General features: G+C 36.6%; 1 protein-coding gene across 2 annotated transcripts in view; it reads right to left on the reverse strand.

Annotated features, from left to right (window-relative positions):
• Positions 1-35: 35 nt before the first annotated feature.
• sh3pxd2b (SH3 and PX domains 2B) overlaps positions 36-26,559 on the reverse strand; it is a 56,595-nt gene continuing 30,071 nt past the window's right edge. The window contains exons 5-14 of one of the 2 annotated variants that reach the window (XM_022676621.2): positions 20,423-20,514; positions 19,950-19,975; positions 18,963-18,998; positions 16,554-16,688; positions 15,033-15,134; positions 8,508-8,625; positions 7,179-7,369; positions 6,849-6,895; positions 5,404-5,529; positions 36-4,637 (exon numbers count right to left, since the gene is read on the reverse strand). In XM_022676621.2, the coding sequence (XP_022532342.2) occupies positions 3,120-4,637; positions 5,404-5,529; positions 6,849-6,895; positions 7,179-7,369; positions 8,508-8,625; positions 15,033-15,134; positions 16,554-16,688; positions 18,963-18,998; positions 19,950-19,975; positions 20,423-20,514 (2,391 nt within the window). In that variant the 3' untranslated portion in view covers positions 36-3,119. The remainder of the gene's footprint in view (positions 4,638-5,403; positions 5,530-6,848; positions 6,896-7,178; positions 7,370-8,507; positions 8,626-15,032; positions 15,135-16,553; positions 16,689-18,962; positions 18,999-19,949; positions 19,976-20,422; positions 20,515-26,559) is intronic. The other variant, XM_022676622.2, reaches the window with a different exon arrangement.

The following is a 26,559-nucleotide window of genomic DNA, read 5'->3' on the forward strand; positions in this document are numbered from 1 at the left end:
TTTTTGAACAAATCACAACATGAACACACTGAAAATCCTTTCATTCGAAAAGTTTATTTGGGTTTTTCTTAGAAATAAAGTAATAAAATCGCACGGTTGACTTATTAACAAAATAAAAGTAGCGTACAGGTTACAGAAGTGTGGGAACGAACATGTGCCTCCATTTTTCCATCCAAATGTGTGTATGTTTTTTTTTTACTTGTGTGAAAACAAACCAAACCGAGGGAGAAACGCTCCAAATAAACAAATTTATCAACTGATTCGGACCAGAGAAAACACATACAGGTGTGAAAATGCTCTATGCCATCTTGCAACACTCTTTACAACTTTAGATTTAAATGTCTGTGCACTCTGTTGGTGTACAGACGTGCAAACACACATCTGTACATCAATTTCTATGTGTTATATTACACTTTTATGATATTATGAACTGAATGCTCTGGTGGTTTTGATTAAAACTGAGTTTAATATTCTGCAGATTTTTTTCATATGGGCCCTTTAAAAGACTATAGGCTCTATTTTAGCGATCTTTAGCACACTGGTCAATTGTGTCAATTGCGCAGCTGGATTTATGGGCGTGTCAATGTGTCTTTGCTATCATAACAACGGGAAAAGTACACCTTGTGTGGCTCGAAACACACAAAAGCACATACGACGCTCCTGCATAGCAAAGACAGGATTGGACGGCTGATTTTTGACTGTTGTCAGGGTTTTAATCAGTCAGTGGCGCACCTGTTTTGCAGAAATGTACCTGAACACACTTCACTTCTAGACCACCACGCCCAACCATCTCAGTTTAGATTTATTCCTAAACTCCGTCTCTATTTTAGCAACACAGGCGCAAGAGGTAAAAATAGACTGACTCTTGACGGGGTGTAAGATAGCAATGAGCATCACGACACGCCGTGTGCAGGTTGTTTAAAAGGGCACTTTGTATATTAAACTGGTTATAAAGCTGTTATGATCACAACTGGGAAAACAAAAATGTATAGAAACAAGAAGCAATCAGCCACCGCCATCTTTTTTCCCTCTTTTTCTCCCCTTTCAGTTAAATGAATATACTATATGTATCTGTTTTTAACACTGTCCATCATCACCTCCGATTCCTCCGCTTTCCCAGCTTTCTATTAACAGCAAAAGCACAACTCAGGTAAATACTTATACTTTTTTTTTTTTTTTTTAAGTAACTTACAATAAAAACGACAAAACTTCAAATGTAGTGTTAATAATACAGGAACAAAATACCGATTTAAACATATACTTGAAACCAGTCAAGCATGCATGTTAATTAAACATTAAAATGACTGTAAAATACTGTATCTAAGCACCATCATCGGTGGCATGAACATGCCTTAGGGCAACACTGATGAAGAACAGTGTGTACGGATGGTCTGAGGTATCGTGTCAAACTGTATTTACACACTCCAGAGGACAGTCCTGATCTCAGCTATAGGTTTTGTATAATTTGCTTTTTAACACTTTTACAGTTTCCATCGCGCTGAACCTTAACGTCTACATCCTGCCCCGTTCCTCACTCACCATTTAATTCATTCTCAATTCATTCTGTTCTGATGAAATCGGTCAACTTCATCTCTAAAACAAAGTGCAAGTTGAAGCATTGCAATAACCCAAACTTGGCTTTTAAAATAAAAAAAGGATAAATAAGCTAAATAAGGTGTAAAAAAGGCTGCATAAAAAACACAATTTAGCACAGTTTAGAACATAAAAAATGAAAATTATAGATACAGGTTAGCATTAGCATATAAAAAAGGAAATAGATTAAAAAAACTCAGGTTAGCATTAGCACGTAAAAAAGGAAAATTATGAAGATGCAGTTTTGAGCATTAGCATATAAAAAAGGAAAAAATTAAAGGCACAGGTTAGCATTAGCATGTAAAAAAAGAAACTCATTAAAAGGTGCAGTTTAGCATTAGCACGTAAAAAAAGGAAAGTGATGAAGATGCAATTTAGCATTAGCACGTAAAAAAAAACTCAGTTTAGCATTAGCACGTAAAAAAGGCAAAATTAAAAAGGGGCAGTTTAGCATTCGCATGTAAAAAAAAGGAAAATGATAAAGATGCAGTTTAGCATTAGCATGTAAAAAAAAACTCAGTTTAGCATTAGCACATAAAAAAAAGGAAAAATCAAAGGCACAGTTTCGTAAAAAAAAAAAATCAGGTTAGCATTAGCGTGTTAAAAACAAAAAAACATATAAAGGCGCAGTTTAGCATTAGCATGTAAAAAAGGAAAAATTCTAAAGATGCACGTTAGCATTAGCATGGGAAAAAATAATCAGTCTGTGCACTATCCGGAAGCACTTGGCTAATTTCTCCCACTGAATTGAGATTAAAAAGCACTACCTTGCTGATGAGTCCCTATAGTAACTGTCTGGATTTGTCCAGATTTGTCTTTTTGATTGATGTTTATGTTTATTGAAGTGCATCTTCTTTACAGTTGTCTGTATCTTAATTTTACTTTTTTGAGCTTTTTGAGCTTTTTGAATACGTTGACATGATATAAGCTGTATATTTCATCTGATGTAACAAAAAATGCACATATACCATATACCGTAGATAGGCTTGAGGAACACTGCATATACGGGAATACTGAGGCACGATAGCGTGAAGGCTGCGAGAAGTCACTTGTGTATACAGTATATGTATATATATATATATATATTGCTAGTTTCTTATTTATAGCGCTAAATATAAAAATAGTATGAGCTCGGTTAACATGCATAGGAACTATGGGTTAAGAATGTGAGACATTCAACGTTTTACTTTTTCTTTACTGTTTTCTTTTCTGTTTTTTTGTTTTTTTAGTTATTTTGTTTTTTTTGCTCTCCCAAAGAAGTGTCTCAGCGTCGCGCGTAATTCCATCCACGTCCCCAAGGGGGCAGTAAAGAACAAAGCAAGCACCAACGAACCAACATCCCAACGTCAGTCTGACGGCGCTTGCGAAAGAATGGAATATGGAATGTAACAGGAGACGACTGGAAGGTACCCATAAATAACAAACTAATTAAATACATACAGATACAGATATGTTTCTAAAAATATATATATAATAAAAACAAAACATTTTAAGTAAAAAAAAAAAACAATTGAAGTACCTAGTATCTAGTGTTTCTTGGCCAGGTAATTGGAAGGGATCCAGCCCTCGGACATTGACCCGTTGCTCACATTTTTACACAACCACCAGCCGGTGGTGTTCTTCTCCACCACTTCGAACAAGGTGCCCTCCTTAAAGCCGGGCGTCTGCTCGTCGCCCTCGAAGTCCGCAACCGCCAGGAACAGCTTGTCTTTGGACGGATCTTTGATCAGAGGTGGGAGTTTGTCTCTTGGGGGTCCGGGTTTATCAGGTTTGATCATGGGCTTCGGAGGGACAGGCAGGGGCACTTTCGGCTTGGGCTCCTCCTTGTCTTTCTCTTTGTCTTTATCTTTAAGAGCTGGAAGCTGGAAGGCCTTTGGTTTGGGAGGTGGTGGTCTGCTCTGAGAGGGGGGTGGAGGTCTGATGTTCTCCTGAGGCTGAGGGTCACTCTGGAGCGGGGCTTTGGGTTGGGTTTCGGTGGGGCTTCCAGGCTCTGAGCTCTTTTTCGGAGGTGGTGGTCTTCGAGGTGCGCTGCTGGGTCTCTGTGGTGGTCCAGGTATCTGGGGTTTAGGAAGGTCTGGCTGGTGATGGCCGTGTCCGTTCTGTTGCTTGGGTGGGCTTTTAAGTTCCTCGCTTGGTTTCCCGTTATTAACAGCGTTATGAGAGGGGCTGTTGGTGCCGTTGTGCTGGCTGGAATCGCTTGAGCCGACGCCGGGCTCTGGAGGTTTGGACGGGCGCAGCTTGCTCCTCAGATTGGTGATGTCCAACTCGCTCTTGGGTTGGGCTTCAGGTTTGGTTGGCGGTGCTGGTTTGGGTCTCAGGACTGGTTTAGGTTTGAGGAAAGGTGCCGGGTTGATGGGCTCAGTCTTCTCTTCTTGGACGTCAGGCTTGGGTTTTGGGGGCTGCTTTGGGACGGGCTTCAGGTTGAACTTTTTAACCTCCTTGACGGAGACCTTGTGGCCACACTCCAAACCCATCTCGTTGCGCAAGTGCAAAGGCTTGTTCTTCTCCTCTTTTTTGGGCTCGGGGGGTTTGTCCGGTTTGAAGGGAGCTGGCTTGGGGGCCATTAATGGCATGATGACGCCGGGAGCTGGAGGTTTGGGCGGAAGCGGTTTGGAAAGGTCTGGTTTTGGCTTTAAATTGTCTTCTAATTCAAGGCTTTTGTTGATGGATTCTCTCCTGGGCGGCAGAGCCGGTTTCTCCTCAGCAGGAGGTGCTGACGGAGCAGGAGGTAAAGGTCCAGAGAATGGAGAGTTGCTCCGGGCAGCATTGGATTTCCAGTCTCTGAGTTTGGGACGTGTGGAGAAGTCGGCGCTGGAAGAGGGCTCCTCCGGCAGGGGTTTGGACCAGTTGTCTTCTGGGCTGTTGGTATTGTTTGGAGCGTCCTCCAGCTTCAGCTGGCCCATCTCTCCGGGGAGAGGGGCGAGGAAGTTGGGTCTGGAGGCATTACTGGTCTTCTTATATTTATCTAAGAAAGTAACCGGAGCCCAGCCTTCCTGCTCCTCAATCTGGATGTACCACCAACCACTGGAGTTCTTCTCAATGACCTACATAAGAAAAAAACAGTGTATAAGATGATTATATGAGTGATATTGTTAAAAAATCAACACAACTAGGCGTAGCATAGCCAATTAACCCACCCATGCTGAAAAAAAAATTATGAGTAAAATTTACTTAAAAAAAATTTCGCAACTTTCTGCATTTGCTTTTTTTTTTAAGTCAATTTAATTTCATGTAAATTTAAGTAACTTCAACTCGGTTTCAAAACTTGATAACTGAACTAAATTTCAATTAATCAATCAATCCTAAATCTATCCTTAATTTCTACATACAATATTACCCAATTATAATGACTTAATTAATACAATATTACTCAAATAATTTATGATACATATTATATTATAATTCCTGAAATTTAAATATGTTTTAGTTAAAACACACATAATACCCTGTCTCAACACATGGATGGCATTTAATACATTCCTTTTTTTAGTATACTAATATTAATTTTATATTTTAACATGTAAAAAAAATGTGTTTTGGGGAGGGGGTAGTGCTCTATAGGACTCTGTGGGTGTGGCCTAAACTTTTGTTCTTAATGGCTTAATTTTGTTCCTTAAATTACTTTTACTATTATACTTAAAGTATTTTTTTTAAGCCAGTACTTTTTAAAACACTTTTACTTAAAAAGTAAGAAAGCTTGAGTTTATATTTTTTCGACTTCTACAAAAGTATTTATTTTTTAACCCTAGTATTTAAACTTCTACCTACAGAGTAATGAATGTTGATACTATTTTTGACACGTTTTCTTACCTCACATTTCACTCCCGCCTGGAAGCTGATTCCATCAGGGATGGTGGTCTGAAAGTCAGCGATGGTGTAGTACTCCTCCTCCACTTGTGGAGGAACTGGAGGCTTGGGTAAATTCAATCCTCTAGGCTAAAAGAAGAAGAAACAAAGAAAGAAAGGGTTAAAAAGTGTTTAAATCCTTTAAAATTACACTCTGAAGAGGCTTGTTAATGATCTGATTGGTTGAGTCAGGTTAAATCCCTGCTATATGGGATCTTAACAGGTATTATATATCTAAACATCAAATAAAACCACCTTGATTTTGTAAAAATTAATTGATAAAATATGTAAGACTTCAAGAGCTTTACTCCTCCATGTCTCACAAAAACTCATCTTGCATTATTTCCACTAAAAAATTACAAATAGTCCATTTTTAAGGTCTTTATTTAATAGAAGAATCTTTTATTTCTGTTTTTTAAACTGTCTTATCTCCAATTTAATGCATTTTCATCTTAATAACTGGCGATTATTGGTGTGGTAAAAAAAAAAAAAACATCAACATATATGAGGAGAAAAGTTATATTTCTGAAAATAAAGCTAAAATGTCAGTAAAATTAGGTGAAAACAACATAATAGTCATAAGAGTTTACTGAAGCTTTATTCTTCTAAAGATCACATATAATATCTTTGCATTATTTTTCCCTAAAATACAAAAGACATACGTATGATCTTACTACATTTTTGAGATAAATACGGAAAATTTGTTCAGAAAACAGTTCTTAATTTAAAATTAAATTAATAAAGTTGTTTTAGATCTGATCGGGCATAACATTTAAATACTATATCTATGGTTTGCTGCTCTGCTGATTCACATGAATAACATATCCATAATTTAAAATAATCTGTCAATTCTGGCAAAAGATGAGGATATAAAGGTCCTGCATGTACCATATACTATATGTTTTAAGCAAGCTTTTCTGCATTTTTTGTAGAAAATAATATTGGATCATACAGTGCAAAAGAAATATGAATAACCAAATATCAACCATTTCTCTCTTTTTGGTGAAAATATATACATATATATGTATATATTTTATATAAATATATTTATATATATACACACAGGAGCAGGTGGTGGAGACATGGAGACTTCAGAAGAGGAAACTCAGAGCTCAGCAGCTCATTAATTCATAGTAAAACCAAAGAAATAAAGGAGTGAAGTTTCTGACTCTCTCTCTCTCTCTCTCTCTCTCTCTTTCTCTCTCTCTCTGACTGAACATAACCTGGAATTGGATTCATCCGCTCTGAAAGGAGACTGCATTACACCCGCCCAGTTTAAAATGATTCCTCCAGAGAGGGCGCTAAATCCCCAAATCCCAAAATTGACAAATATCAACTTTAACTTTAATTAAATAATGAATTTGGAAATTCTAAATCCTAAAAAAGCCGAATTAAGGCAGCATTCTTACTATTGTTAGATCTCGGCGTGGAGGAGGTCTCTGTCGCGCCCCGGCTTCTGTAAAACAGGTTCAATATTTCACATTAGTGAATTTAGAAATGTACAAATCTACTCGTTTTAGTTTAATAAGGAAAAACTGTACAGGAAAAAATCAGTTACAGTCTAAAACTCTTTTCACTTTTATAAAAGAACAAGTGAAAGACTGAGAGCGAGTCTCAGAAGAGAGATATCTGAAGTACAGTTCATTCCTGCTGCTGCTGCTGCTGCTGCTGGAGAGGAATGTTCTGTAATTCTCAGATAACAGATAACTCCTCCCTGCACTCCTCTGAGATGATCTTACTGCGCTTGTTGTCGGAGAAAGGGCTGAATTTCTCTCTCTGGTTCTCCTTGTTCTCTTTGCTGAGGTTCTTGCCGGCTCCGTCCAGGTCGTTGGTGCTGGCGTGAGCCGCGGCTCCGGCCGCTATTTTCTGGCTCAGGATGTCGGCTTTCTTCAGATACGACGCCGGGGCCCAGCCCTCACGGCCTTGATACCTGAAGAAGAGTTACGTTCAGAATCAGAGTCTTTTTACACCTTCAGAGATCATTTTTAGTTGTGTCAGTGGATGCACTGAATATTTGGCAACCAAAAAAAAATAAAAAATAAATAATAATAATATATATATATATATATATATATATATATATATATATATATATATATATAAACGTGAAATAAGACCTAATAATTTAAACACAACAGTGACTTGTATTTTTTTTTAATCTTACTGCAGTGTTTCCTCTAACATTAGGATTTTTTTCAACTTTGAACAACAACAAAAAAAAAAAACACAAAGAAATACCCCTTTAATCATGTAATCATGTAAACTGTTCTAGTTATTAGGTATAAATATGTATAAATGTTTTGTCAGAAATGTTACGTATGCTGTTTTTCCTGTTAAATATGATGTAAATGTATGATGCAATTTCTGTAATGTATGAACATTCTAAAATTTTTTTAATAAAGTTTGTTTTAAAAAGGCAAAAAGTTTAAAAACGCCAGGTTTAAGTTCATTTTTACACTCTACTCGTTTCCTACACAAACCTTTACAAACCTGTCAATTCAGGGCCAGCAGAGCTTAGATTTTAGCTAACTTAGCATAGCTTAGCATCTGTTTGTTTGCCAAAAGTTAGTTTGAACAAATTTTCTAGGACTTTTTTTGGCAGTGTGAGCCGTGTGCCATTGGTCTTATATAATGCTCTATAATTCTCTGAGACACTGGTTTTTTGGGTTTTCATTGGCTGTGAGCCATAATCATCAACAATAAAATAAATAATCGTTTAGAATCGATCACTCTGTGTGTTTAATACATCTACATAATATATGAGTTTCACATTTTGAACAGAATTACTGAAAAAAAGCAACTTTTTTTTTATTATATATGTTTTTTGTGATGCACTAGTATATCCATGAGTTGGGAAAATAATATAAGGTACTGGTACCCTATGGACAGCTTAAATATGTTATCAAAAACATCCAGAAGTGGCGTTAATGGCATCTTGAATGGATTATCACACAGTGGAAATGTGGAAATGGACCATCCAGACTGTTATCAGCTTTTCACAAACTTGCATCAAACTTTTGGGCCTAAATGTACAGATTTCCCAGCTCTACTTTTCTCTGTATTCTTACCTGATCTTCCACCAGCCCTCCAAATTTTTCTGGATGACCTCGACAGTCATGCCCCTCTCCAAATCGATTTCGTCCTGGTCTCGGGCCGCATAGGGGTAGATCACTGTGTACTTCTCCTCTGCAGAGTCAAAAAGACAACAGTATTAACCCACAGACTACGGGTCAGCTAACACGGACAGAACATCTTCACTGCAGCGCACTGACCAATCCTGACCAATCCTCAACTGCTGCTTCTGTTCTACTGGGTTCAGTCCAGTTCAGAAATCGGGCAGAGCTTTCATGTATATATATATATATATATACACAGCATTTTATATCTCAAACATTTCATAAAAAGTTCTTATCTTTGATGAATAGCACACCTCCGTTCTCCCACAGCGTTCAGAGATCCAGAAAATTTAACAGTTTGTTCAAACACCCTACAGACTGGGTGAAACAGGGCATAATTTACCCTGATAAATCACTTTTTACACCGTTATTCAGTAGCTCAAATTAGCTCCACACCTCCTTACTAGAATCTGGAGAGCCCTGACATTTAAAACATTTAAAACGAGGCATTAATAACTTTTTAAAAAAGTGCACAAGAAGTTTATAATAAACCACTGTTTACATCCCGTAACGTTTCTAGCTTCAGCTCCGAGCGCCGCCATCACTGTACTGATAATAACATAGACATATATGTACATAGACTCAAAGCACATAGCCTGCATGCCTCCTGGCGCCGGCTGCTACACCGATGGCGTACAGTGATGGCGGTGCTCGGAGCTGAAGCTAGCATAATATAGATGTAAACAGTGGTGTTTAATTAGCTTCTTCTGCACTTTTTAAGTTATTAACGTCTCGTTTTAAATGTTTTAAATGTCAGGGCTCTCCAGATTCTAGCAAGGAGGTGTGGAGCTACTTTGAGTATCTGGATAACGGTGTAAAAAGTGATTTATCTGCAGGGTAAATTATGCCCTGTATCACCCAGTCTGAATCCGAGTGTTTGTTGGATGAACTGTTATCATTTTTCTGGATCTCTGAACGCTGTGGGAGAACGGAGGTGAGCAATTCATCAAAGATAAGAACTTTTTTTAATCATGTTTCACTACACCTAAACTTCTCCTTTAACACAGAGTATATTGATGAGGATCTTTTAGCAGGCAGTGGGGAGAATCGGGGGGTGAATGCGCTGCAGTGAATGGCGTTTTGCTGTTGGCAGCACGTCTCTGGCATCTCAAGGCCGCGCTGCTGGGAACTGGCCTGGGTTTTGACTGTGTTTGATGGGAAGGTCACTGAGCTGATTTCATTATGGGCTCACTGGCACAGGATGGCATCACAGGATGGCATCGCTCTGTCTTACTGAATTAAAACCCAGCGTTGCCACGCAGCGGCGAGGAGGGGCAGCTGGGTAATACACTGAACCTGATGATGATGATGATGCGAGATCTAAATTTGGAGGGATGATGTAATGAAATGAGAAGAGACACTGAAGGTCAGAAGACTCGTTGTCTGGTCTGCATTCAAATACTGTATCATCACTTCATCATCACTATCTTCAGAAAAGCTTGTAGCATTTTTAAATTAAGGCTTTTAACACTGTGCAGACCAGGTGTGTGCCATATTGAAAATACCTTGAAATTTCACTATATTATTTAAGGGCCATATCGTCCATCCCTAGAGTAGACTATGTATGATTTTATTTATTTTAATAGAAATAAACGATCTCAAAGATGCCCTAGAAGTAAATTTACAATATTATTACTATATGGAGTGGACTAACGTATTGGAACACCTACACATCCATTGTTTCTTCCTGAATTCTTACATCAAGGGCATGCAAATGAGTTTATCCTGCTTTTATTGGAGTAACTGTCTTTAGTACTGTTCAGGTAAGATTTCTACTACATTTACATTTACATTACATTACATTATATTTACAGCACTTAACTGATGTTTTATCCAGAGTGACCTACAAGGTTGTTTCTATTACAGAGGTGGGACAATGGTCTCCCACATAATGTGGTAACTTACTGGCAGGGGGTGGTGTTATCCACTGCACCACACAAACCACATTCAACTAGAATTCTAATACATTCAGCAACAAGACTTAGTGTTTTAGAGTTTTTATAATACTTACATTTTTCAGATTATCAATCCAACTCAGACAAATGTAACCTATGTACATTTTTAAAAAGCAGTTTTTAAATGAAGATTTAATTTATTAAATGAAAAAACACAATCCCTATTTAAAACACAACTTGCTGTAATTGATAGAACCATAAATTCTGCTCTCTATCAGAAAATCCTGAAGGAGAATATCCGGTAATCGGTTTGTGACCTTAAGCTCAGTCATACTTGGGTTCTGCAGCAGGATAATGACCCAAAACACACTAGCAAGTTTAGCTCTTAATGGCTCAAAATGGAGGCAAAGGCAAAATGAAGGTTTTGGAGTGGCTGTGGCATGATGTGTCTGAATTCAAACAATTCTTCTGCAAAGAAGAGTGGACCAAAATTGGAGACTCATTGCTAGTTATCGCAAAAGCATGATTGCAGTTGTTGCCACTAAAGTTTTTTTTTTTTTATATAGGGCTAGATTGGTTTGGATAGATTTTTGAATTAATCAATTACATTATCATTTAAAAAATATGTTTTTTTTTTATTTACTCAGGTTATCTCTGTCTGATATTTAAGTTTGTTTGATAATCTGAAAAAATGTAAGTATATGATAAATAAAGCAAAAACAAAAGAAATCTGTTCTACCAGTAAAATACACCAAATTCTCTAAATAAAATAGCTAAACAATCATCCAGAAGTATTTTGAATAATCAAATTATTACAACAATCTTATAATGGGAATGTTAGAGCTTGTGTGTTCCCATTATTTTTCTTTACAATTCAAATGTTTATTAATGTACCGGCAGCTTCATTTAGCTTTTAAATGTCATACAGTCAGACTCAAACTTGAGATTTCTTTCAAAAAATAGCTTAAAAATATATATATATATTTTTTTATTAACTACACAAGAACTAAGAAGTGCTGGAAAAAAGTTAGAAAGAGTTTTTTTATAATGAAAAATAGTTTGAAATGTGATTTTGGAGACCACAGAATTATTTATGTGGTAAAAGAATTATAATATATGGATTAATATAACAGTATGATTATTAAAAAGACAATGACTAACAAAGACTAGACAAAAGCTTAGGAACTACATGTTTTCAGACGTTTTAAATGAAATGATTTAGTTTAATATGGGATGATCTTTACTCTTTGCTCAGTTTTTAACAGGGAACCACAAGAAGCTTGAAAACATGGAACAAACATGCAGCATCCAGCAACAGCAAACACAATGATTTGTGAAGACAGGAAATGTTGTGCTAAGTGGCTAATGAGTGCTAAGTGGCTAAGTGCTAAGTTAAGATGATTATGTTTAGTCTGTTATAATTGTATATGCAGAAGTGGGGTAATGTAATTATTACCAGAGTTTATTAGTGATTTAGTCAGTTTTCTGACAGACTGTGTAAATATTCCATTATATCTTGTGGAGAATTATTATTTCTGTGCTTTTTTCTGATAAATAGAGGCATTCATGGAGGAGTTTTGCTAAGTCATGGCTGGCACAGATACTCTGTGTTATCTTAGCCTAGCCTATAGCCTACATATGCTACTGTTAAAAAAGTTTGGAATCACTCTGATTTTCTTTAGAGATTAGAAAACACAGCAAATTATCAGCCCACTAAGACGTTGTCAGAGTGAGAAATATTTATTTTAATGTAATTGATGACTGTGTACTTTAAAAAAGCCATATTTGCCAGCAGTTACAGCCTGACAGATATTTATCTTCTTGCACAGTTGTGCATCAGGGCCTCCCACTCTTATCACTTCCACTTTATCGAGTTCCTTTAACAGCATGGTAGGATATATTCAGTTCCTTTGTAGGATATATTCAGTTCCTTTCTTCATAACACAACAGTAGACTGAAGGTGTCTATAGAGAAAGTTGTTCCTTTCTGGCCATTTTGAGACTATTAGCAAGCCAACAACTAATACTAGACTAAGATAGAATATCATGCTCCTTTATCAGAATAATGTTTTTCAGCTGTGCAACTCGGACTAAAAAAATAGGCATCTATACAAAAATATAGAGCTTTAATGCAAACTTTAAATTTCATTCTTTAAAATCATCTTATACATTGAAATAAATTGTGTAATAAACCAATTTGTTTGTGGATTGCATACAAAAAATATATTTTTCTTTGTAATAGAGGGACATTTGCAAGCGATCCCAAACTTTTGTATGTGCTGATCATTTTTGTACTACAATTTTATTATAACTAAAAGTGAAATATAAGACTGGTTATCATTTTTTTTTTAACATTATCAGTGATATTTTAGTGATGCTTTAATAAAGTGATGTATTAAGGACAAATTGAGTAGCCACTCCCATCTCAGCCATTTATGCAAAGATTTCTTAACCCTTAAGAATCAATTATACATTTTACATTACCTTACTTCACCTCTGCGTAAAACTAATCCCATCCAAATAGTGCTTTATTATTATTTGTTTTATTTAAGTAGTTTTACTTTTAATTTATTAGCACATTTTAGCTACAGCTACTTGAAACAAACTTTAAACAACGCTGGAGAAAATCCCATTCAAACTCAATTTTAGGGCAAATTATAAGCAATAAAAATTATGTTTTAACATATAACAAGTGTGCAGCATATTCTCATTAGGCTGAATGGGATTTTATAAGCATCCTTTAAAGCTTGTTCAATTTTAGCATCTATGTAAGAGCATGTAAAGCCATGGATGGAGCATGGCTATGTTAACTACGTTAATTAATTACGTTAATTGATCAAATCATACTGTAATAAAGAAATGACTGAGGGTGGCACAGAGGGACACGGCAACACACTGCCCTGAAAGATGCCATGCTAACAGTTGAGCATTTCGCTCTATTAAGCTCGAGGTTCAGGCAGATTCAGTTTCACACTCCTTGCACTTCTTGCACTTCCTGCACGTCTTCATGCAGCATGCGACGCATGCACGGGTGCCTCGTGCAGGACAGACACCGGACACGCCAGCATGACCACAAGAGGAAGAAAAGTGATGTGGTTCTCCACCTTGCCCAAAGCTTGTGCTGAACAGATCCCCTAAAGTGCGCCGGCGACCCACGTGCCTCGGCAGTGACCAGAATCTCCGGCACACTCCAGCAGGGGACAAGCACACACAGATAACAACCAAGAGTGACTTTCAGATGGAACTGGGTCTGGGGGATGAGTGTGTGTGTGAGTGTGTGTGTGCGTGTGATATGCTTAATAGTGTAAAATTAGTTTCATCTACGGGTCAATATCATAATAATGTGCTTTATGTGCACACAAATTAATTAAGATTGGAGCTGGGTATCGAAATTCCATACCAAAAAGGCACAGACCAGAATTTCTCGATACTACCGGGTACCAAAAGGTCTAAATAAAAAATGTGGTGCCTGTTTTCAATACTTTGCATGAAACACATGAGACGACTGTGTACTTAAAATGTTGCCTTCATCCAAAAGCCATATTTTGCAGCAATAACAGCCTGACAGATATTTATCCTCTTGCACAGTTGTGCATCGGGGCCTCCCACTCCTCTATTAAGCTCCTTTAACAGCATGGTAAGATATATTCAGTTTCTTTGTAATATCTCACACTGAGTCACCTTCCTTCTTAACACAACAATAGACTGAAGGGTGAGGGTCGCTAAAGGAAGTTGTTCCTTTCTGGCCATTTTGAGGCCGTAAGCCTCCTAGAACTAACCTAGAATATAACCTAGAATATCATGCTCCTTAATCAGCATAACGTTTTTCAGCTGTGCAACTCGGATTGGCAGCAATATCAGGTGTTTGAGAAAGACAACTGAGAAAATGTCGAAAATGTCTAAATAGCGTGATACTTCTATAAAAATACCTGTTTTATTTATTATTATTTTCAAACAATTATGGTAATTCAACTTTCTTAAAAAGTTGGGTATTTAATACAATTAAAAACATTTAATAAAACATAAAAGGAACACATCAAAGAAAAAATATATAAAATGTAAAATAACATTCCTCTATTTATTTATAATAATAAAGTGTTCATTCAGATTAAATGTTGTGACAAATATATTGTTAAACAGTGTTTGTATGAAATATATGTAAAAAACTATGATGTGAACACAAAAGGCTCATTATACTGATATTGACCCAAAATGTTCTAAAAGGTAAATTATTATCCAAACAACCCACCCAACCCCTTAAACCTTTAAACCCCGCCCCACCAACATTCACTACAGCTCATTGTGCATTTCCCACAGCTCTGCTTGGTGGGCTGAACATCTTCATAATACTCCTTTTCACCAAGATTCCCCAAAAACAGTGTTTCCATTATTCAGCCCCTCATACTGAACTGGGCAGGATGAGCTCCTGAGGGTTTGGCAGTGAGCGCTGTACGCGGGGTTTCTGTATGTAGTTTGAATTGGCTGGAAAATCAGCAGGACAGTAATAAAGAGAGCTTCAGTACCTTCCTCTGCAGGCAGGGAGAAATCGTCTGGGTCATCCTGAGCCTCCAGGCAGGTCGCAGGCACCCAGCCCTGAGCGTCCTCTGAGCTCACGAACCACCAACCTGAGGAGAAAACACACTGATTATCTACACAGAGCTGAGATGTGCTGAGCTTTTTGGCTAAATGTGGGCAGACTATGCCGATTATCCCATTCAGTCAGCTGTATTTTCCCTATTACTAGTAATTTCCCAACACGAGGGGGGTGTAGTATATGCAGCATATTTGGAGGAAAGCGCAGCGACTCGTCTCTGATACATCGGCTCACAGATGCTTTATGTTATTACCTATTACTAACATTACCCAGAGAATGATGTGAGGAAAGACTCAAGAGCACCATCTACCAACCAAGAAAGAGCAAGGCCAGTTCATGGCAAGCTGCATGACCTGGATTCAAACCAGCGACCTCCGGATCATGGTGGCAGCACAATACATTGCCCATGATAATGATGATATCACAATACTACGATTCTTCAATTCTTCGATTTTGTGATACTCCATATATCGTAAGGCAGTTACCTACAATTAATTACAGCTTCTGTGTCACTAAAGACGATAAAATACTTCAAAAAAAGCAAATATCAAAAGTTATTTTTTTTTCTGGTGTCAGTTTTACAGAATTTGACGACCAATATTCTTCACCACAGTTTATTGTATTCATTTGATATATGTATATATACTTTTATCTGGAAAAAATTAAGAGACCTCTTTAGTTTCTGAATCAGTTTCTTTGATTTTGCTATTTATAGGTTTATGTTTGAGTAAAATGAACATTGTTGTTTTATTCTATAAACTACAGACAACATTTCTCCCAAATTCCAAATAAAAACATTCTCATTTAGAGCATTTATTTACAGAAAATAACAAAAAAGATCTCAAATAATGCAAAGAAAAGTTCATATTCATAAAGTTTTAAGAGTTCTGAAATCAATATTTGGTGGAATAATCCTGGTTAGTTTTTAATCACAGTTTTTTTCATGCATCTTGGCATCATGTTCTCCTCCACCAGTCTTACACACTGCTTTTGGATAACTTTATGCTGCTTTACTCCTGGTGCAAAAATTCAAGCAGTTCAGTTTGGTGGTTTGATGGCTTGTGATCATCCATCTTCCTCTTGATTATATTCCAGAGGATTTTAATTTGGTAAAATCAAAGAAACTGAATTTTTGCACCAGTAGTGGCATAAGATTATCCAAAAGCAGTGTGTAAGACTGGTGGAGGAGAACATGAAGCCAAGATGCATTTTAAAACTCAAATTTTCTGTAAATAAATGCTCTAAATTACAATATTTTTATTTGTAATTTGGGAGAAATGTTGTCTGTAGTTTATAGAATAAAACAACAATGTTCATTTTACTCAAACATAAACCTATACATAGCAAAATCAGAGAAACTGATTCAGAAACTGAAGTGTTCTCTTCATTTTTTTCAGAGCTGTATCGTCCCACCCTTAAAGCACAGTGCAGTAGTGTCTCTGTATCTCACCTGATTCATTCTTCTCTATGACCTCCACCACCTGGCCCACGTGGAGGCTGATCTCTGAGCTCTCCTGCTTCTCGTAGTCGGTGACGGCCACGTACTGGTCCAGCAGGAGTGGGTCGGCTGAGGTGGTGTCTCCTCCTGCCGTGAACACCATGCTTAACTTTAATAAGTGTCCTTTTATTTGCTTTATTATTAAGAACTGAGCAGAGTGAAGCTGCTGTGATTATTGGGAAGTTAGAAGTGAGGAAACGGACGCTGAGACAGAACAGTTTAGTGCAGAAAGGTAAAAAAAGAGGAGAAAAAGTGAAAAAAAAGTGAACCCCACACCAAATCACCAGCGGAGCTGCAGTGAATCCAGCAGCAAACGACAGGAATTTACCGGTATTATGATCAAAGCTGCGTGAGAAAGCCTCTCCTCAAACAAATAATCAGATTAGATAAGTCTAAACCCACCAAACTATAAACACTGCCAGACTATAATATATATATATATATAAATATATAACTATAATACCACTTTTATACGAGATGAGGAATCAATGACAAAAAAAAAAAAAACAATGATCTACAGATCAGAACTAACAAATAAATATATATATATATATAATAATATGTATATATTAGTAGTTTTAGCTTTATAATACAAACCTCCAACCACACCCATGCATTACACACTATATAGGGTGGAGTCTATAGCTAAGTACTCAATAATGTCGCCATCATTTTTATAAATATTGTGAACGATATTATACCCTGAAATATGGTGCCATATCAACCACCCCTAATTATCAAATCAGGGTACTACTTTTTTACTGTTTTTTTTTAGCAAAATAAAAATAAAAATTCACACTGTTCTCATGTTTCAATATAGATTTACCAGAGACAGATTATATCTGTCCAGTATACTTTATTTTACTTTAATCCTGGATATATGGAAATATATGGAGTGCATTATTATTAGTATCATGACTTCTGTTACAAATCTGATCAAATTCTTGTATTTTTAAAAATATCTCAGTAAGGGGTGTGACATATATTGTATGCGATAATACAATTTTAAAAATGTTCATTTTGTTGCAGTAGTGTATTTTTGAAATATAATGTAAATATATTTAAAAAAAAATAAATTCAGTGTTTTGTCATATCGTCAAGAGTATCGTTAGCGCTTTAATACCATGAAATATTGTGATATTATTTTAGGGCCATATCGCCATATCAGGTAAAATGGCCCCAACAAGTGCTTGGTTGTAAAATAAATATTTAACATACAGCTATCCCATGAGTTTTGTCCTATCGGTGTATGTTAGAATATGTTTGTAGCAGACCTGACACATTTTGATGATTACTAAATGCATTAACTAAAATGAATTGATGAATTTGACTGTCTGCAAAAATGTGTTTGGAGGTATGTTATGCATTATGAACTAAATTAGTACCATATACTGATTACTATACTTCTATTATATATTAATAATATCACACTACACATACAACTACCACAGTTAACCCAAAAGAGCCCATTGAGCTATATATGTGCGTCACAGACCCTTTAAAATATGTCTAAATATGTCTAATTCTTATAACAAAATGCTAAAATATAGGTTTTAAAAATATGTTATTTTTAAAATATATTATTATATTTTTATAATATTATGTTATAATTTTAACAGTCATGTCCCTATAGTAAAATAAAAAAATAATGAATGAGCTGCTCTTGTAAATGTATCTGATACAGTTTGCTGATAGAACTGATAGATAGAAAAATATATATATATATATTGTACACAAATATTGTATTATATTGTATTGTATTGTTCAGAATACAATATTGATCAGAAATGGATCTGGGCTCTTATAGGTTAATCCACACTTCTAATAATAAACACTTCTTCCTAAAGCAATATCTCAACTAAAATACATATAATTTACACAATTTTACCCAAATATAGTTGATCAGACAATAAATGTGTGCTGTGTGAAGTTTAATTAAGTGTAATTAATTCTATTTGCACTGATGCTGTAAAACAAATGATGCTGAATCATTCAGTGCTCTGGGTATTTCTGATTTTACAGTGCTAACTGCTGTTCAGTTATCTCTCATGTCTTTTTAGCATTAGCTTAGCAAACCTCACACACCAAACACACACGTCTCGTCTGGCCATTTACTGACTATATTTGAGGATTTAACAATTGTGTAAATTAACCTCCCCCCAAACTATCACACCAGTGTCTGACCCCTGACCTTCCACCACCAATAACACACAGACCACCACTAAACACCACAGCCATGCGATCATCACACAGATAACGAGCACCAAGCTTCGCCCCCAGCCCACCTCAGGACCTCAGGGTGGGGCTGCACCTCGGGGGCTCACACACACAGAGCACGGCCAAGCAAGAGCCAGTTACTACCTCGCTTTAGGAAAGAAGACGCTCTCTCCACAATGCCTGATGAGGAAATGAAGGAGAGTGGTGGTGAGGGGAGGGAGAGGAATAAAAGGTGGAAAAGGTAAAGGAAGTTCAGATCAAATAAAAACCTCCAAATAATATTTATAAAAACAGAAAAAACAGATTCAGTTCTACTCAGGATAAAGGATCTGTAGAGAAGGGGTGATACAGCTCACATCATTATTATAATTAACATTACAAAATTATAATTATTTATTATATCTATTTTTATCTACAGTATCTATCTGTCTTTCTGTTTTGTGTTTTTTCTGTCTGCCTGTATATATATATATATATATATATGTCTGTCTTTCTCCCTGCTTGTATATCTGTCTGTCTGTATGTGTTTCTGTATATGATGTCTGCCTGCCCCTCTGCCTGTACAACTACCTCTCTGCTTCTATATCTGTCTGTCTGTATATGTTTTCTGTTTGTCTACTTGTTGTCTGTTTGCCTGCCTGCCTGCCTGTACAACTACCTGTCTGTCTGATTATCTATTTGTCTGTCTTTCTGTCTGCTTGTATATCTGTCTGACTGTATATCTTTCTGAATATGTCATCCGTCTGCCTGCTTGTATATGTCTGTCTGCCTGCCTCTTCAACTAACTGTCTGCTTGCCTGCCTGCACAAATCTGTCTGTCTGTATATCTGTCTGTCTATGTCTGTCTGCCTGTAAATCTATCTATCTATGTCTGCATGCGTAAATACCTGTCTGTCTGTACATCTGTCTATCTATCATTCAAAATTAAAAATAAAGAATGTTTTACACTATTTCATGAGATTTGTATTGATTTGGATTTTTTATTACTAAAAATAATGAATAAAAAAGCAAATTATACAAAATAAATAATCTTTATAAAACAAAAGTGTATATATATATATATATATATATATTAGATTCACTTGACTTACCCTTACTGAACATAAAGCATCAATAATAACTATTTCTTACCTGATTTCTTTTTCCCGATGGGCTCCCTGTGCACAAAAAAGGAAAGGTTACAAAGTGATTATGATATAAAATTTGAGAGACAGAACAAAATTAGGAGATATACAATACACAATAATATATCCAACATTTTTAATATCGTCAAATTATTTAATACCCTGAAATTGTAATAAAATGATATCAGGGTACTACTTTTTGGCTGTTTGTAGGGAAAAACAAAATTCACACAGTTCTTATTTCCCAGTATATATCTACTAGAGACAGATTATATCTGTCCAGTATCATTTATTTTACTTTAATACTGGATATATGGAGATATTTGGAGGAGTGCATCATTATTATTAGTATCATGACATCCTGAATCATTGACATCTGTTACAAATCTGATAAACAGCTTGACGGTTCACATTTACAACAGTAAGTGATCTGTATCTGATCCTGGTGCTTCTGTTGTGTGTAAATCAGTGTGAACTCACTCTAGAGGCGGGTTCAGATCCTCGGGGCGAGTCTCAAAGAACACACGCACCTCCTCACACTGGGAAATGTACACAGGCAGCTGGATCAGGGCCTGAAACAGAAAAGATACTAAAATGATGACCTAAGCTTTTACGGATTTTGTTGATCTGTACATAACCAGAAATGCTGAGTTTACAATATATTTATTTTAATTTTTTTTCTGCATTGTAGATTAATACTAATAGTCATCCAAGCTGTGAATAAACACATTATTTAGCCAACAAAAAGGCAGTGTGAAAGAAACCAGAATATGTTTTATATTTTAGATTCTTCAAAGTAGCACCTCTTGCTTAGATTAGACAGTTTTTCACATCTCTGCTGGATTTTCTCAGTCAGTTTTATGAGGTAGAGCCACCCGGAATTCAGTCTTTCAGTTAACAGCTGTGCTGAACTCATCAAGAGTTAATTATTTTTTAATTTCTTGTCGCCTGGAGTGTTTGAGAGCATCAGTTGTATATCAGTTATAAAGAAGAACTATGTAAAGAAGTAAAGTACTAAGTAAAGAAAAATAACTACTTTAAAGCAGCACTAGGTAGGATTTCCTTGATTTTTGATCTTTTTAAAGAAGTAAAATTACAGCTTGAAACTCACTGCAGCGCTGCATTGAGGTGTAATAGGAGGAATAGCGGTGCTCTCGTGTCTGTGCCGGAGCTCCTCTTAGCTCAAACCAGACTCTGTAAGTTTTCTGAGGCGGCCGCGACCAGCGCTCGCGAGAACTGCGACCTGCTTTCCGACCTTCATTTCTAACAGTTCTACAAGGACTACTGGTTCAATCTTTACAAACGAACATACAGACACTCTGGCAGAAGCTGGAAAGAGACCGAATATGTCTGTGAAAGCCAGAAAACAAGAAAAGAGAAACTAATCCGCCTGAAAACCTGGTTTTTAATCACAGTTTTTAATCATGCATCCTGGCATCATGTTCTCCTCCTCCACCAGTCTTACACACTGCTTTTGGATAACTTTATGCTGCTTTACTCCTGGAGCAAAAATTTAAGCAGTTCAGTTTGGTGGTTTGATGGTTTGTGATCATCCATCTTCCTCTTGATTATATTCCAGAGGTTTTTAATTTGGTAAAAACAAAGAAACTCATCATTTTTAAGTGGTGTCTTATTTTTTTCCAGAGCTGTATTTACTCTTGATTATCTTAATGTCCCACAAAACAACAACCACAGAATGAGCATCAGTTATGACTGTGTTACGGAGATGAACACGTGTCTCTCTTCTTGTAGCAGTGGATGTTTTTCGAGGCTGTTCTCCACAGGGCCGGTCCAGCACTGGCCACTCGGCTGGTCTTTAATAAAGCTAAGTGCTCTGGGCCGTCCTTGTCAATAGGTAGATGCGGCGTCTCTCTGCATGAGCTGAATTATGATTCAGCCCGGGAGGTTTGCAGCAGCAGCAGCAGCAGCACGGCGGCGGCGGCGGCGCTAAGGCACTGTCTGCTCAAGGTGCCCTTTTCCTACTGAGGCAATTTGGCTTTTAAATATTAGTGGCAGCGCTGCCGGTGCCAGAATTATACAGCCAGCCTGCAACTCGCTAATTAGTCTTCAAGATGTCATCTGAGGGCAGACTCACCCAAAACTCTAAAATCTTACCCTAAATAAATAAAGAAACTTTATATATATATATATATATATATATATATATATATATATATATATATATATATATATATATATATATATAGAGGCAGTAGCTGTTATTGACCTCTCTGTGTTTTAGAGCTGCAGCTAATGATTACAACAGTAAAAATAATAATAATAATAATATTTTATCAAATAAGATCTGATTTGGGAATCACACAGTACCTGCAGATTATGTGGTAGGTGTGGTATAGGAGTGTTGATTGTGCATCAAATAGCATCCCACACATTTTCACATTTTCACTCAGGTACAGGTCCACTGTGGCTGGACATAGTATAGTATTTGTGTCTTTAAAGCATGCTCCTAAACAATTTTTTTTTATTAACAGCTGAAATGTGTTCTTTTGAAGTAATGAAACATACCATCCCTGCTTGAAAAATTTATAAACATTTGCTAACCTTTAAAAGACACTTTTATTGCAGTAATTTCCACCTCAGTAGCGCCCTCTCAGGTTCAACTGTGCTATTGGTGTGAAAAAAATGTGTCCGTGTACTTTTATATGCAGACCAGTCAATCAATAATACCGCCCCCCCTGCGGACGTCCAATCGTCTTCGTCTCACTGTTATCAGAGGCACACTGCTGCTGCTGCAGCACAGCCAATTAGCTCTCCCTCCTGTCCCGCCCCTAAACCCATACATCACCCAGTGCCCTGCCATAAACAACTCCTGCCATTTTTTTATAGCATTTTTCAAATTTCAGCTAAAATCAGGGGGTTTAGTTACCCTTTAAGACAGCAGCAGTATGTGGACAAGCATTATCCTGTTGAAACACGCAACAACATGGCAAAACGGCGTCTGTGTTATTAAAGTGGATACAACAGTCCTAAATAAGCAAATAACAGGAATTATCAAACATGTGAAAAGTATCTCTATTTATTGCTCTGTCGGTAGAAGTACAGATACTAGGGTTTAATATACTATATTAACCCTTGTGTGGTGTTCAGGTCTGTGGGACACGTTTTCATTTTTCATCAAATGATACTAAAAATTTTTTTGTGAAATCAAAAATCATTTTTTGTGAAAAACATATATCAAAACACACACTGTACACCCCCCCCCCCCACACACATTTATATTACATACAGTATGTTTGGCCAAGGGCTAATAAACATTGCTTCATTTGTAAATTTGAAACTAAACAAATTTTCTACTCATATCTTGAGTTTAATTCATTTTATTTTACATTTTATTAAAAAACTAATAAAAAAAGAGTAGCACTTTTTGAAAGAAATGTAACATAAGAAAGGTAAAGGGCAAATATTAACCATGTAAGCTGTTTATATTGCTTGCAGTTTAGGTGAAGCGAGCATGTGTAAAGCGTTTTAATGTAAAATTGCTTAATTTTGCTGAATTAAATACAAGTAACAAAGTAAACGAGTAACAAAAATATGAACACCACACAAGGGCTAAATATATAAATATATATATATTAAAGTATCAACTCAAGCTTTTTACTCTTTTACTGTAGTAAAAATGTAAAAGTACTGGTTTCAAAACTAAGTAACAGGTAAGGTGGGCAGCGAGTTGCAAAAGGTATAAATCCCTGGTGATACAAAGTGTACTAGGTGGTCAAAATGCGTACATGTTGGCAGGTCCACGTTCGAATCAAGATGCAATTATGAATCAAAAATTTATTTCACCCCTAATAAAATTAATAATAATCATTATTTAAGATTATTCCAGCATGCTTTACAATATTTTCTTTTTGTTTTGTTTTTTTTGTAATCAGAATTATCAACCAATCACTGCAGCTCTATATACAGTGTCCCAAGTTCAGTCAGCCTGGATGAGACCCAGTCCCCAGAGGGGACGGTGTTCTGTATGGGTGGGCCTGCTGTACTCAGATTGATGCCTCCCCTGAGTGACCCCCCAACACCCCCCTCATTCCCCCCACCCTCATTTGTATTCTCTCCAGAGACCCGGCGCACAGAGGCCCATTACAGCAAATGGCCTTTAGTGGTGCTCTTCTCTGCAGCCTGCATTAACCTGATTATGTCTGTGTGTGTGTGTGTGTGTGTGTGTGTGTGTGTGTGTGTCTGTGTGTGTCTGTCTGTGTGTGTGTCCACTTGTCAATGTGTTCATTGTACATCTGCATACAATGTGAAAAGCCGACACACTCATTGCACAGTCATTGCACCCGTTGCTGATACATATGCGCAAACTAGGGGTGGGCGATATGGCTCTAAAATAATATCACGATATTTCAGGGTATTTTTGCGATAACGATATACTTACCGATATAGGAAAACTAAAATAGGTTATTCATTTCAGGAATATAGTATAATGGTATAACAGTATGGTCATAATGTAGCAAAATAAATAATACCGCATAAAATAATATAACGCAGCAAAAAATATTGCATAATATTTAGTGCATGCATATCGTCGCTGTCCAATGAAAAACACTGATCTCCAAAACAGAAAAAAACCTTGTAACCTCAGTTCATTTGTGCTGAGCTAAATAAATCAATTTAAATAAGAGTTCAGGACAAAATCTAATTAGTGAAAGTAAATTCCTCTTAGACCAAGCAGTCAATCAGCACAGACATGCGAAGCTAAAACGCTAATGTAGCTTCCCAGCTAACCCAGCTAACAGAGAACGTTATAATGTTATAAGAATGTTTAGTTTTAAAGTTTTAAAAAGGTTTGCATAACAATGTTATTAGAATATTTCTCACATAACCTTCCTAGCTAGACGAATACTAACATTATGAAAATATAAACTATAAAATTCCCAAAACTAATAGTTAAAACATTGACACAAGTGACGCCAGCTAATGCTAATGCTAATGCTGCTGCACCTAGCCTTAGTACTGGAAAAAACTTTACTGAAAACTCACCCTTATAACTCTGTATTTAAGTGAAGTGGCTTTTCTGCTCTTTAATACCGGACTGGTAGAATTCATACATAAGGAGCACCAGATTATAAGGCACGTTGTTGATTTTTTTGGGAAAATTAGAGATTAAGTGCACGTTATTGTCACACATTAGCCTGTCTGTCCCGTTTTTCCCTCTTTTGTTTTTTCTGTGGTCCTGTCCTCAGCTTTCCTGTCTTGTGTTCCCAGACATGTGCTTTTTTGAGCTTTGAGCTTTTTCAGTGTTATCACCTTGTGTCTAATTTGTAACTCCGCCCCTTCATTACCTACACAGGTGTACCTAGTGTGTGCCTGTGTATACATACCCCATGTGCTCCATTGTTCTTTGTCGTGCTTTTTGTTTGACCCCGTCCCGTGTGCTTGCTGTTCTGGTCTACGGTTCTGGTTTGTTGTCTTTATAGTGTTTTATTCTTTGCTTTCTAAAGACCTAGTTTATCTTTTGTTTTATAGTCTTTAAGTGTTAGTGTTCATTTTCTTCGTCTCAGTTTTTGGTTTGTTTTTTGTTATGTCAAAAAATAAAATTGACTTGAAATTGCATCCTGCCTCTTCTGTGTTACACTTATAGTCTGAAAAATATGGTAATAAGTGTTTTTATGCAACCGTTTACCATCATGCTTAAATTAAACTATGTGACAATTTTGCATATATTTTTTGTTCTCAGGTGTTTAGTTTGCTTTCCTAAGAAAAAGGTTATTTTTCCTTGTAAACTTTATTTTTGTGGTCCGCATAATTATATGTTGACATAAATCAATTTTTACAAATATTCCTGAAATATTCAGTGCTGAGTATAGACTTTAAGAAGCTTCTGAAACTCTCCAGAACTGTCCAGAAGTGTACAAGCCTTTCCAATTATGGAGAAAAATGGATTAATTAGAAAAAATAAAAATTAATCAGTCAGTAAACTGATGTTTTGCTAAAACTACTGGAAAACAACATTAAAAAGCTAAAGCTATATCTAAAATTACTTTAGCTGAGACATATAGTCATATATCAACACCAACAATGTCTTTAATCCCCAGTCACACGATTACCCATAATGCATCTAAAATCCAGCCTTTACCCTGATGTTAGATACAGTTTTATCTCCTGCTCGTAATGGAGTTTAACTCAAACACACTGAACACAGGAAGCTTTTTAGATCCAGACACTTCCCTCATTTCCCTCCCGTGTGAGAATTATTTAAAATGTGCTTAAATGCGCTTAATAGTCTCTTGATCTGATGACCGCAGAAACCTGGCACCTTCTCACGTAGAGAGGGAAAAAACCCTCCTGTGTCAGCACTCTGCAGAGGCACAAAAACAGCACACAAATCTGGCAACCCACCAACACAAAAATCATGACTATTATGCAGAGCTCCTTGTAAAAGTCTCAGGGTAACGTTTTCTTTTTAAAAAGCCGTTTCCTCCAGAGGCAGCCCTTTAAAACTAAACACCAAGCCACGGCGTGCTGACGAAGCCTGGCTCAGCACGGCGCCGCTGATCCTCCGCCCTCACGGGGGCACTGCACTGACAAATACCTCCATTTAGGCTTTTTTTTATTTTATTAATGTATTTACTAAAAAGAAAAGAGGAGGAATT

This window comes from Astyanax mexicanus, chromosome 17 (assembly GCF_023375975.1).
Source record: "Astyanax mexicanus isolate ESR-SI-001 chromosome 17, AstMex3_surface, whole genome shotgun sequence".
Taxonomy (NCBI): domain Eukaryota; kingdom Metazoa; phylum Chordata; class Actinopteri; order Characiformes; family Acestrorhamphidae; genus Astyanax; species Astyanax mexicanus.